General features: G+C 30.3%; 1 protein-coding gene across 1 annotated transcript in view; it reads left to right on the plus strand.

Annotated features, from left to right (window-relative positions):
* LOC134710379 (transmembrane protein 87A-like) overlaps nt 1–13,979 on the plus strand; it is a 39,094-nt gene extending 25,115 nt beyond the window's left edge. Inside the window, exons 10-22 of the mRNA XM_063570735.1 lie at nt 1,554–1,615; nt 2,725–2,845; nt 3,353–3,415; nt 4,142–4,241; nt 4,842–4,935; nt 5,407–5,483; nt 6,225–6,334; nt 6,882–6,940; nt 7,232–7,335; nt 8,918–8,988; nt 9,674–9,735; nt 10,198–10,250; nt 11,064–13,979. Coding sequence (XP_063426805.1) covers nt 1,554–1,615; nt 2,725–2,845; nt 3,353–3,415; nt 4,142–4,241; nt 4,842–4,935; nt 5,407–5,483; nt 6,225–6,334; nt 6,882–6,940; nt 7,232–7,335; nt 8,918–8,988; nt 9,674–9,735; nt 10,198–10,250; nt 11,064–11,136 — 1,049 coding nt within the window. The 3' untranslated portion in view covers nt 11,137–13,979. The remainder of the gene's footprint in view (nt 1–1,553; nt 1,616–2,724; nt 2,846–3,352; nt 3,416–4,141; nt 4,242–4,841; nt 4,936–5,406; nt 5,484–6,224; nt 6,335–6,881; nt 6,941–7,231; nt 7,336–8,917; nt 8,989–9,673; nt 9,736–10,197; nt 10,251–11,063) is intronic.
* The last annotated feature ends 891 nt before the right edge of the window (nt 13,980–14,870 follow it).

The raw sequence follows: 14,870 nt of genomic DNA on the forward strand, positions 1-14,870 counted from the left end.
TTTCTAGTTTGTCTGTCTCCGGAAAAAACTTGTCAATTATGCACACCATTATGATGTCATTTACCAGATATAGGGGATTGCCTATATCCCTGCATTATTAACGTTCATCAAGCATCTTATTGATTGTCATTGTGAAGGATAAACTAGAAATAATGGTTGTTATGTAGGTACTTAATCACAATGCCCTAATGACAGCAGTGCTGATTGTTAATTATGAGTATACAATTTGCCGAAAAATATGTGCAATAATTACCGTTAAAAGCCTTGTATAGTCTGCTTTTTTCCCTCCAAAATTGGACCTCCCAGACAGGGTTCAGACTATAGAGTACAATAAGCAAAAAATTAGAGAAAAAGTTAAATTTCGCAGGCAAGGTGGTTTGTTTACGTTCCGCCATCTTTGTTATTGATATTGTAGAGGGCGCTCTTATCATTTTTCAAACTAATAATTTTAACTCATCCATATTAATAAGTTATTTCTACGGTATTCAATATCAAGTTAATACTGATAAATTTAAAAACTAAACCCTTCATTACAAATTTTTCGTTTCTTTTCAATGCATTGGTTGAAATAACTGATATCTGCTTGATTGAAAAGATACAAACATAGTTAAAAAGGCAATTGTAACCAGCTTAGAATTTGTAAACTACAAAACATAATAGGTTATTGTTTTGGTGTTTCATACTGACTAATATGGTTTGTATTGGCTTAAACCTTCAAACATTAATGGGATAGATATATTAAAGACTGTTTTACATAAGGATGGAACTGTTTTACTTTCAAAGTCGTATTATAGTGACTCTCACCATTTTTTTCTTCTTTTACACATGCTTTTCAAACTTCCTGTTTAAACATACTCAAGTTTCTAAATTGTTTTTTAAGTGATTTAAACTTATTTTAACAATCATGATGCGTTCTAGAATCTTTTACAAGCAGTTTCAGCTTCTGTTTGATGATGGAAAACTGTTTTTTCCAAGAAAATACAGCAAACGACCGCACCCATTTGAAATTACCAGAGTTTCATTAAACCTTTTCTAACCGTTACAAAAAGTTTTTTACATGAAATTTTGTGGGGAGAAGGGGTTGCGGCCTATGTACCAGTGCGAACTATACAAGCCTGAATACGGTTTATATAGTTCCAACCACTCACTCAACATGGGAAAGGAAGTGACAATGCCCCTAAAAGCACGAATGATGTTCAATTAAACCAAAGTTTTTGACAGAAATGCATCAAACTCGAAAGCTGTCTATTTAAATTTGATGAAGAGAATTTTTAAAATGGTTGCTTGGTATTGAAATGTATATTTCTCGATAGAACATCTTGGTACAGGTAACATTATTTTAGATGTACACTATACCTTTAGAAAGTTCAACCTAAAAGATCTGTTTTCAACATTTTTGGATATTTTTTTTACAGCTCATGATAATAGAAAATAGCATTGACTTAATACTAGACTTTAGGACGTAATACAATACTTTGAAACAGCTTATAAATTATTATTTTTTCACGATATGATAGCAATTACCTAAGCTTATGTATTTTGTTTTATTTCAGTTGTAATTAAGATGGAAGGGAAACACCAGTATATTTCAGCAGTAGACTGGCCCCTTCTTATTGTAAGTTTGATAGATGACTTCTGCAAGTACTGTATATTGTTATTTTTTTTCACATCAGCCTTTTTTCAAGATTTGATCACAAAACTGGCAGGTTAAATTTTCACTGTGGATAATTATACCCCCGCTTTAAAAAGGGGGGTATACTGTTTTACCTCTGTCTGTCAGTCCGTCCGTCGGTCAGTCTGTCTGTCCGTCCCATGAAACTTTCGTCACATTTTTCTCAGGAACTACACATCCACCCTTTCTGTAATTTGGTATCAACATTTATATATGTCAGCCATACCGTGTGATGCGTTTTCAGATTCATCATTCATCGCCTTCCTGTTTACCGAACACTTGTATGATTTTACACATGATAGCCAAGTTGAAAATTTTCGTCACAATTTTCTCAGGAACTACAATACAAGGATTTCTGAAATTTGGTTTTAGGGTTTATCTAAGTCAGTTATACCGTGTGATGCGTTTTCAGATTGATCACTTGACAACTTCCTGTTTACCGAACACTTGTATGATTTTACACTTGATAGCCAAGTTGAAAATTTTCGTCACATTTTTCTCAGGAACAACAATACAAGGATTTCTGAAATTTGGTTTCAGGGTTTATCTAAGTCAGTTATACCGTGTGATGCGTTTTCAGATTGATCACTTGACAACTTCCTGTTTACCGAACACTTGTATGATTTTACACATGATAGCAAAGTAGAAAATTTTCGTCACATTTTTCTCAGGAACTACAATACAAGGATTTCATAAATTTGGTTTCAGGATTTAAATAAGTCAGCTATACCGTGTGATGCGTTTTCAGATTCATCACTCGACAACTTCCTGTTTACAAAACACTTGCATATTTTTACACTATTAATATTATCCACTTGCGGCGGGGGTATCAAAAAACTATCATCAGTGAGCAGTAGCTCACAATTTCACTTGTTTTCGCTGAATAGGAAAATATATACAATGTTAAAGATGTTAACAAAATAAACTGATTGACAGGTATGTAATTGAAAACAACATGTATTCTTTTCCTATTGGCACATTCTATACCAATATTTAGTAACTTCCTATACTTATGGTTGATATTTTTACCAAATGCTTCCTTTCTTTTACAGTTCTATGGTGTAATGGGTATAGTGTACATCATGTATGGACTGGTGTGGCTGGTACTATTGGCTTGTAGCTGGAGAGATTTACTAAGAATTCAGTTTTGGGTTGGTGGTGTTATATTATTAGGTAATAAATTGTCATAAGACATATACTTAAACTGATGATATCTTTTTGTGCCCCTATAATGGGTCTATTTTTACTGGCCATATAATGCTCTTTCGGCATTCTACCTTGTTAAAGACATCTTTGAAAAAAGTTCTGGAAAATTTATTTTTCTTCCTAAAGAAACAATAGGAAATTACATGATTATGTACCATTAAAGACAGCATATAGCTTTATTGGTGTGGCCTTATTTTATATGGGGATGACATCAATTATTTGGTATATGTTAGAGACAACATACTGTCATTACTGTGAAGCATGAAAAATATGTGGAAACGTATAACTGTTTGCAAAGGAAATAGATTGTTAGAAGAGGATGGATATTTATATTAACAATCATGCATATTTAAGAGCAAAGTACACTGTTATGTTCTATTCATTTTGATTTTAATTTTATTCATTTCTAGAATTTCGTTTTGAAACAACGTATTCAATTTTACACAACTTATATTATCGATTTGACCTTTACAGGAATGTTAGAAAAAGCTGTGTTCTATGGAGAATATCAGAGTGTTTCCAGTACAGGAAAGTCAGGTAGGTTGTATCCATCTTACAATACTGTGAGATGTCCCTTTTACAAGTAACTTGACTTTTTATGCCCCACCTACGATAGTAGAGGGGCATTATGTTTTCTGGTCTGTGAGTCTGTTCGTCCATCCGTTCGTTTGTTTGTCCGTCTGTCCCGCTTCAGGTTAAAGTTTTTGGTCAAGGTAGTTTTTGATGAAGTTGAAGTCCAATCAACTTGAAACTTAGTATACATGTTCCCTTTGATAAGATCATTCTAATTTTAATGCCAAATTAGAGAATTTATTCCAATTTCACGGTCCACTAAACATAGAAAATGATAGTGCGAGTGGGGCATCCGTGTACTGTGGACACATTCTTGTTTTTATCTTTATTTAAGTTTATGACTGGGACAAACTTTTCTATCCTAAAGCATAAGCATAGCTTATTATTATTTTTGAGGTATCTACCTGTTAAAAAATTTCAAAAAAAAGTATCAAAACTAGGTTGTTTCACCATTTGTCAGTAAATTTTTCTGTTATAATACAATTTTAAGGTATAATAGGCTGTCATCTGTGTGTCAGCTAATGCACTTTTAAATGATTTCTTGTTTTACAATTTGAAATTATAGTTATGTTTCAATAAGACTTGCATTGATCTTACATGTAATACCAAAAAGGGTTATAAATGTTTCAATACCACAATGTTATATGTAACTGAATTATTAAAAAACAGCAAAATTATTATACTTTCCAGTTCCTGGTGCTATAGTATTTGCTGAGTTAGTTTCCTGTGTGAAAAGAGCATTGGCTAGAATGTTAGTGATCATTGTCAGTCTGGGATTTGGTATAGTGAAGTAAGTAAAAACCTATAATTTAACCATTGCCATAGTAGGTAAAAAAATTTCAAAAGAGATTTGTTAAAGCGTGTATATTTGGGTTTTTTGAATGATCGATTTCTAAAGGTGAAGTTTCTTGGGTTTCTTTGATATACTAACAATGTACTTAGATTTTGGATATTGGACCATAGAAGGTAGATGTCCAATTTCGAATTTTTCAGTCCTTGACCACATTCGTTTTGTGTCACAAACCTATGCAATGTCTAATAGTGAATCACAATCTAAGTTCAGAGCTTTTTGAAGGTTAAATGTTGCTCAACTGTTCAGGATTCAAACTCTGCAGGAAAATCCAGTTTTCTGTCACTCTGACAGTATTTTGTTTTCATTGGATAGTTCCCTTTGCTAAAATTCAAATTGCCATGTAAAATCAATCTGATTTAGAAGAAAATTTTTATTTCCTTGCAATAAAATTAAGCATAGACTTTAATAATTTCATCCAACTTTATCCATAGATACATGTCAATACAAGCCATTAGTGATTTATATATTCATTTTATAAGCTTTATTTTACTCATAATACAGAAATACATTTGTAAAAGGAGTGATTATTTTTTTCAGACCAAGACTTGGAGCAGCTTTTCACAAAGTTCTGTTTGTTGGTGGTGTTTATTTTATCAGCAGTTCCATTGAAGGTTGCTATAGAGCATTAAATGTAAGTAAACACATACAATATTCAGGGGAAATGAATGGCCAATTCTGTGTCAAATCCTTCTTAATAACCACAAAAATCTTTTTTCTTTACATTTTTTCATGGACATTGTGCAGATAGGAATATTCCATTTGAGCTTGCAAGATTAATCTTGCAAGACAAGAAGGCACCTTGAAAATTGTTTCCCAAATTCATAACTCGTATCTGCATTTTTGTATTCTTAATCGTGCATTAAATCTTGCCAGAACAATACTTCTCTGTGAGCTGATCAAAACAGAACTTATTTATACAAAAAAATAGTAAAATTGTTTCAAAGATTTTTTTTTTATTATAATGAAATCAGAAATATTTAATGCAGTTTTTAAAGAGTTTAAAAAAAAAAAAATTAAATATGTATACTTTCAGTTAGATAGCCTGTCAGACTTAATGTTCCAAGTTAATTGTTTGTTTATTTAACCATTTGTATCTTTACAGCCAACTCAAGTTAACAATTCAACATTACTGATCCTGAACATTCCCCTGGCAGTAGTAGATGCTGTTATTTGCTGGTGGATATCCTTTTTATTGTACTCAGAGGCGGATTAAGGGGGGGGGGGGTCAGGGGGCCCAGGCCCCCCTTTTTGGTGAAAAAAATCAGTTCCTTATATAGGGAATCACTGGAGCGGGCCCCCTCTAAGGCAGTCAGTGGGCCCTCTACTTATGATAATTTCTGGATCTGCCACTGATACTGTACATGTAAGGAAATTTGTGAGAAAAGATCAGACAATCAGTGACTGACTTCTTTGTTAAGTTGATTATTTCTATCACTGTCAAACCTTTGATGAAATTGCTAGTGTAGTTGCTTAGTTTTAAGTGAATTAGTTTTTCAGATACTAGCAAAAAGAATATATTATCTTTATTTCAAAGATAAATTGTAAATGAAAAGAATTGACAGCCAGGAAATTTATAACTGTACCATAAAAGATGTTTAACATCTTTAGGCAAACAGTACGATAAGAATTGTTTTCTTCAAAATGTGCAAGTTTGAAAGGATTTATAACATTGAAGGAACATAGGGTAGTGGAAATTAATTCCTGGAGTTCTATTTTGCCGATCATTGTTGTAAAATGCTAAGGCTTATTTGTATTATCACTATGCAAATACAAGCAGAGAAGCTGCATTTGTTGCCTTAAACTTTTTCTCATTTTATTAGATTTAATGCAATGCAAACGATACCAAACACTTATGTTGTATATATCATGACAATCTGGTTTTAATTTACAATAAAAAAAATATTTCCTTCACAAACCTCAGATATTCTCAAGTTTAGTCCAAACCACTAGAACTTTAAGATTGAGAAGAAATGTAGTAAAATTATCTTTGTACAGACATTTTACTAATCTTCTTATATTTGCAGTTTTATGTAAGTAAATCAAGTTGTTTTAATACAGAGAAAAATGACTTATTGGAAATAAAAAGAAAGTTTTTATTTGTTGTTTATTTAACAAAGGAATGACTGTAATATTTTTTCTGTCTATGAAGTAATAACATAAAAAATGTGGTGCACACTGAATAACCCACATAAAGGATTATTTTAAAATGTGCACCACATCTTTTATTTTATTTCAAATAGACAGAGAAAAAATATTACAGTCTGTCATTTCTTATAATTTAATTCTAAATTCCGTTTTAAACCGGAATAAACCATGAAAAAATGTAGATGACGTCACAGTCACATGACAAATTTATGTCTTTGGCTGACGTTGTTTTGTTTATCAGCTCAATCAGAAGACCCGTTACATCCAAAATTAAACTATTGTCAGATCTATACATTTTGAGATTAGAAGAAAGCAGTTATGAACATTGAAGTATTTAATTGACCTTTTCTTCATATTTTTTTGTATTCACAATTCTTTTTTTAAAGGAAATAGATACATGGATAATGAATGTTTTAATTTATTACTTTACAGCTTCAGTGATATTTATGTTGTGGTCCCTTGTTACCCATAAATTAAAGAAATGTATTACAGTAAGTATACTTTTGACTTTATTAATTATGATAATTTTACTTTTGCATAAAAAATAGAACACATGGTACAAATGTTTAAAACTTTGAATAAAATCCTATCAAACTAAAAAGTAAAAAGATTGCCATGATAAATTGTGTTTTAGAAGGATTTAGTGTTTGAAACGTCATGATCTTTATGTGTTTGTCAGCTGTAACTGTCTTTATAAAAATTAATTTCCTTTCAATTTTATTGCATTAGATTTAAACCATTGTATTTCATTCCAATATTATATATTTGTCAATTTGTTCTAGGACTGGGAAGAGATTTGGATAGATGATGCATTCTGGCATCTTCTGTTTTCTGTAATTCTTCTGGTTATGATGTTTCTGTGGAGACCATCAGCAAACAGTCAAAGGTAACATAGATATGAGTACAAAACTGCTAAATATATATGTACTTGACATTTAATTTTTTAAATGTGATATAATTTTGGTGCAAGTTTTTTAAATTAACCATCCTTGGGTATGCTTGTGACTAAAAACAATATATGGAAATAAAACATTTGAAAGCACAAAAACCAAAATTGTTAAAACAGAGTACTTAGCTAAATTTATCTGAGGATAACTTTGTCAGTTACTGATTTCAAACAACAGGAACAATAACAGAAAAAAAAGCAGGAAATCACAACAATCTGCCACATCCTTTTCAAATTTAAAAGGTAAGATGAAAGAAAGACCTTAAAACTTGCATTGGCAGACTGACTTCATCGATACAGAAGAAATTATGGTTCGGCTCAAATAGTTTTATGTGTTCATAAAGACAAAACCGTTTTCATTTCTATTTTAAATAACTGATTTTTGTCGAGCCTTCGACTTTAGTTGAAAAAGCGAGACTAAGCGATCCTACATTCCGTCGGTGGCGGCGTCGTCGGTGGCGGCGTCGTCGGCAGCGTCAACAAATATTCACTCTGTGGTTAAAGTTTTTGAAATTTTAATAACTTTCTTAAACTATACTGGATTTCTACCAAACTTTGACAGAAGCTTGTTTATGATCATAAGATAGTATCCAGAAGTAAATTTTGTAAAAATAAAATTCCATTTTTTTCCGTATTTTACTATAAATGGACTTAGTTTTTTCAGCGGGGAAACAAAACATTCACTCTGTAGTTAAAGTTTTTAGAATTTTAATAACTCTCTCAAACTATCCTGGGTTTGTACCAAACTTGGACAGAAGCTTGTTTATGATCATAAGATAATATCCAGAAGTAAATTTTGAAAAAATAAAATTCCATTTTTTCCATATTTTACTTATAAATGGACTTAGTTTTTTCTGTGGAGAAACATTACATTCGCTCTGTGGTTAAAGTTTTTAGAACTTTCTTAAACTATCCTGGGTTTGTACCAAACTTGGACAGAAGCTTGTTTATGATTATAAGATAGTATCCAGAAGTAAATTTTGTAAATAAATAAATCCATTTTTTCCATATTTTACTTTTAAATGGACTTAGTTTTTCTCCAGGGAACCATTACATTCACTCTGTGGTTAAAGTTTTAAAAATTTTAATAACTTTCTTAAACTATCCTGGGTTTGTACCAAACTTGGACAGAAGCTTATTTATGATCATAATATTGTATCCAGAAGTAAAGTTTGTAAAAAGATTACTCCGTTTTTTTCTGTAATTTACTTTTAAATGGACTTAGATTTTCTAACAAGCATAAAATAGTAACAAGAGGAATATTTTTATTGATTTTTTTCCTCATTGTTGTTGAGTCTGCAATTTACAGCAAAAATAGGCGAGACACTGGGTTCCGCGGAACCCTTACAAATTTTTCAAGATGCATATAAAACTTTAAAAAAAGTTCTATTAAACTCCCACTTTTCTGTATGAAGTAATAGATTTTTCATCCTTGTGTCCACAATGTCCAGAAAAGTTTGGTTGTTTTAAGCATTTACTTATTGACTTGAGATGATAGTATTGATGATATTTTTCATTCCAGATATGCATTTTCTCCATTATTGGATGCTGATGAGGATGAAGAGGATGAAACATCAATGAATGATGCTTTTGGTAAGATAAAATTATAATTTATCACTGAAAACCTACAGTGTCTGTTTATTAAGTTTTTCCATTTCAACACCCTATCAAAACATAAGGACTTTTTGAGTTAAAATATGAAAATATTTTAATCTGAAATTTGAAAATATACTCCTTTGTTTACATTTGATATGTATCCTCATTTCGTTAATTAAGAAATGTAGCAGAAACTGAAAGTATTAAAGCTATGAAGTTTACATTAAAGACATTTGGAGTTGTTTTACGTTTTCTAGTTGCTTTTAAGAACTATCAACTATTTACTAATTCATCTGATGCTGCTTTATACCTGTATTATCAGTTAGTAATTATGATTCTGATAATATTTACCCCTATTTATTCAAAAATGAACTGGAGAACTTTAAAACTCTCACACATCGATATATCATCCCCTGAATTGTATAAATTGGCAAAGTTTCCTTTTCGGAAACCAAAAAAATCACTCAGATCGAGAATGGTGTTGAGCAAGAAAGATTTTGTGAAATATTATTAAAATCTAGTCTGTGGTTTGAGAGTTGTCGTCAAAATGATTCCCTGTTTTTCAGATATCAGAAAAATTATTTAAATGATAATGAAATAGTAACCCAATACAATAAAGTATCCCAAAACTGTTATTTTGTTGTTGATTAACCTGCAAGAAGTCTCAATTGATATATTTCAGATGGCATGAAGATGAGAAATTCTAAACAATCAAATGGGTCTCCTAAACAGAGAAATAATCCTGTAAGTTATTATGTGTTTTCCGATAGCATGCTGACATAAAGGAATTATTTAAATATGTTCTTTATCAACTGTAACATAGTTATGTAATATGATACTAGAAAAAAGACAACAGTGAAAAGCTAAAGCACCATTATTTAAAATCACCATGTTTTACACATAAATGTATATTTTGTTTATATAGATTAGACCGTTGGTTTTCCGGTTTGAACGGTTTTACACTAGTAATTTTGGGGCCCTTTATAGCTTGTTGTTCGGTGTGAGCCAAGGCTCCGTGTTGAAGGCCGTACTTTAACCTATAATGGTTTACTTTTTAAATTGTTATTTGGATGGAGAGTTGTCTCATTGGCACTCACACCACATCTTCCTATATCTATAAACTGAAAATAGCCACTCTGATATATATTGATGTGAAAACACCAAAGAATGTGTAAGTTATATACAATACTAAATTTGTTTTAACAGGATGATGACTTGAAGTGGGTTGAAGAAAATATTCCATCATCCATAACTGATAAGTATGTATTAATTGTAGATATTGAAGTGTCGTAATAGTATATAGTTTTAAATTGACATCTAGTGCATCTGTTTAAATATTGATATTTTATGTAAGGTGTTAATTAAAAAAAGAAAAAATAGAATAGGTTCCTGTCTTATTATTTAGAAACAAATTCTAGGAACATTTCACCTTTATTGGTAATGTTTTATTTGAGACATTGTATTACAATGGCATGGCCATGTTGAAACCAGGAGAGGACATTTACAAAAGTATATACTGCCTATACTCATTTAGGAAAACATAAGGTATATTCAGGATGTAATAGGAAATAGGAAAAAAACAGCAATGAGACAGCAACCAAACAACACAAACAGCTGAAAGAAATCAAGATGTTGACATTTGGTCATCCATATAATCTTTAAATTGCCAGATTCTCTGTAAAGTTTTATTAGTTAAAACTATCATGTTAGCACATCAAAATTCAGAGATCCCTAAACAGAACCTAAAATACAATTCTTATTGGATTATTGTTTTAACAGTATATGATAAAATTCTATTCTGTTTCCTCATTTTACAAATGAAAGAAGTTGAGTCCTTATTATACACATTTTCAACAAGTATCTATATAATGTTATGGTAATGTTAAATATACTAATCTAAAGTGGTATTGAAAGAATTGTTAATGTTACTTCTCTCCAACATTTTCGTTGTCTGCTAATTTCATGCATCATACCTAAAACTAAAACATTTCAAAATTAGATGTTTAAGATAATTGTTGTTCCTTTTATAGTTTATATGTTCTCACATTCATTTTCATATTTTTTTCTGACAGGGTGTTACCAAGTTTATTGGATTCTGATGAAGAAATAATGACAACAAAATATGAAGCCAACAAGATGCAGTGAGAAGCTTTTCAAGAATTTGCCATTGAACCAAGGACAATTTTATGTTAAGTTTCTATCCATTTGCCGAAGCTTTTCTCTCATTCTATAAATATTGATAAAAAGGTAGTTAGTGCTTTTACTGTTTATTGAAATTAGAATATTAGTTAGAAAGCTGCCTTGCAGAATGTGAAACAAAAATTCAGGATAAACACATTCCATATTATGTCAAGAGTATAAACATTGCAATATTATATTAAAGTTCTTGAAGTAAAAACAATACTCTATTGCAATAAATATTGCTTTACTTTGTAATTGATGCCTGTGATGTTGCAAATGCTTTGACAAAAAGTTTTTCAACAGCTTTGCAAGATAAAATTATTTGTAAATTGTAATTGAGAAAATGTACGTGAATAGCAGAAATATATACATGTATTCTAAAACCAAAACAAATTTGTTCTATACATCTAGCAGACATAAAAAGGATATGCAGCAGACAGAGAAAATGCCTTCCTTTACACATAGTAATGCAAAATTGTAAAGATGTCTGAAACTTATTTAAAATTTTATGACAAGAGCAAATATGAAAACATTCTTTTTTAAAAAAAAAAATCCCCATTTAACTCATTAGGCCACACCAAATAAATTTTAGTTTAACTTCAAACTTGTGAAGAGTGAGTGAACAATACTTTTTTTCTGAATGAAATAATTAATCACCATCTTTAAAAAAAGGTTGAACAAAAAACACACTTTATTTTCTTCTATTTAATTTTTAACATTGAGATTCCAGATTATATATATATATAATAAAAAAATAGATAAAAAATACTAGTTGAGGAATAAGAATTATCCATCCGGTAAATAGGAATTGAATTGAATTATAAGAAGTTTGATGAACTAGCAGTGCAAAAAAATGATAAATAAAAATAATGTGGCCTAATAACATGAATAACTAAATCTTCATTTTTTCTAGGTTAAGGCCTGAATATTTAATGTATTATAATAGAATAACTAATTGTATTTGATGAATATGTCAGAGTGACAAATTCTTCTTCTTTTTTTTTTGGCTTTATCATTTGATTGTCATATGGCAAGTGATGTACGTTGTTTGTTGTGAGTTTGTATTTATTGGTGGATAAAGATTATATTATTTGTTGATGTTAAAGATTAATATTATTATTACAATGGGACAATTTGCTATATATGTGTGTCTGTATGAGGCTCTGTTATTAATTGTGATGTGATAGTAGAGTTAGCTGTGCGTGTGTGTGTTTGGGTTAAATTTAGAATGAAAGAATATTATATAAGTATTCATGTGAGAAATATTACATTATATTGCCATTTAATAATTATATAAGTATAAACAAAACATTGACTTTGGTCGTAGGTTAGAAAAATAATGCTTTTATATATGTAGTCTAGATTCTTATGTCTGATCTTTTGAAATATAGGCTAAAGTAAGACAAGTTGTCTTAAACTTCACTTTTAGATTTAAAAATGTAGACACTTAAAATTTGACATTGTGAATAATTATTGAGGCAAAAACTTGCATAGAATTTTGCTACAAGCAACATTGCTCAAATTGATGGACAAACATAAATCGTACTAGTGCATCATTGAAAAAAGTGATTAAAAATACTATAAACAATTCTCCACAGTATATAAAAATAAAAATGAATATGCATGATTTTCTTTAAAATTCTTGTGATGTGAATCAAGTTCCTGTAAAAATTTTGGAAATTTTTCATATTTACTTTTCACAAATATTCAGTTTTATTGTGCAGCATTTAGTGTTTAGTTATTGATGGGTAAAAATATGGTATGTTGTCATACATGATGTTGAATGGTTCAAATTTTTTTTTAAATATGCAATACAGCATGTATCAAACATAAAAAAAACAGTCACAGAAGGTAATAGCTTTTTTATTAGGATTGTTGGTTGAACTACAATGTATGTTCACTTTGTTTGTTATTTCAGAGTTATAGGATTTTAAATGTATAAAATATAGGTGATATTTCATACATGTATATCTCCAAATTACTGAAGTTTGTTTTCACGGTTTTGGACTAGTTTAAGAGGGTTTTTTGTGGTCACTTTTACTGGCAAATATTTTGATGTTTTCACTTTTCTGTATCTTCATCTCTCTTACAGCTGTCAGGATCTTTAATTGAGAAACAAACATTTTTCTACACAGACATTTTTGTACCACAAGTCTAAGCAAGTCATGTTTTATATTCAGTATTTATTAATGTCTGTTCATTTGAGGTTTTGAACCGTTACCCATGTTTAAAAGATTATTATAAATAAACAAGATGTTGTATTCATCAATAAAGCAAACCAATAACAGATGAGTAGCTACGGGTCAAATAATGCCTTCAACAAACACTTTTTATACTAATGTCAATCTCCGCCCGGGATTTTAAGACAGACTTTGACAAGGTTTTTGACTTGAGACTCGCACAACATCATGTGCCGGTCTATTAATGTTCTGAACTGACATACAGAAATGCCTTGTCCTTAGTAAATTAAACATTATATTTTCTTCACTTTTAATGAAACCAAAGGTAAAAATAGAATTACATTTTTTAATAAGAGACAAACCAGTTATGTTTTCTTATTTTTCATATTCCTTGTTGTGATGTTAATTTTGTTTAATGGGTAATAATTGATATATATTTACTTATAGAATTCTATTATCATTATCATGTAACATTATTCTGTTTGGAGATGAGCAGTACATATGTTATATCATATCTATATCATTTAATGTTGTGTATTATTTATGAGGGTATAATTCCCAGCACAAAGTGCTATCTATTGTATTATACTGTACATATCTGCTCATTAAACACATGTCTAAAATGTACTGTCTTTTGTATAGTCTCTACTAAATGTTATGAGTCCATGGTATACTATTGCAGCCTCAGTGACAATGGCATAAACTAGTTTTACAAATGTGTACATTTCAGAGGATTGCTATCCATTTATATTCTTATAGAGAATGCCTTATGGTTACAAAGGTTTTTTCATGCAGTTGATTTGGAAATTCATTTCATCATCACAATGAGTTGCTGTTAAACTGAGCTCATATCAATCGGAAGCTGGACACAAAAGTTTTACAATATTGTCATAGTTGAAAGAATCTATAATATAGACAGTTTTTTTGTATTTCTGCAAGAATTTTGTGATTGTTTGTGGCTTGTTGTTATTTTAGGTGTCTGTCAACTGTCTATAGGACTTTTTATACGACTGCAATACATTTTTGGGGTTTTGTATAATGCTATGATGTTGTCAGCTATGTCTGAAGATACATTTGGTTTCCAGACAAGTTCGAGTGAATGTATTTCTGAAATTTTACAGGAAGATTCAATACCACAAAAGAAAGGTAGTAGTTTCCATTTCTACAAGGTTCCATACCACAAAGTGAAGGCTGGGGTTGAGTTTGAGGTTAATTGCTCCAAGGGGTTGTGGGGGGGGGGGGGTAAAAAAAAAGATAAAGGGGTGGGGGGGGGTCTTCAAAAATTTTGAAATTTCTAATTTTCCATATGCAATTACCTAAACCATAAAACCAAGTTAGAATCAACAATTACACATCACAAGTGCTACAGGATTTAAAACAATGATGAAAGGAAGATCATATTACTGATTCTAGCAAAATTCTTTTTATCATAGTACACCAAATCATTAAACAACTAATATGACAAAATTTAATTAAAAAATAATTAAACATGAGAATACATGGAAAAAGTAAATAAAA

Source organism: Mytilus trossulus, chromosome 3, assembly GCF_036588685.1.
Source record: "Mytilus trossulus isolate FHL-02 chromosome 3, PNRI_Mtr1.1.1.hap1, whole genome shotgun sequence".
Lineage (NCBI taxonomy): Eukaryota > Metazoa > Mollusca > Bivalvia > Mytilida > Mytilidae > Mytilus > Mytilus trossulus.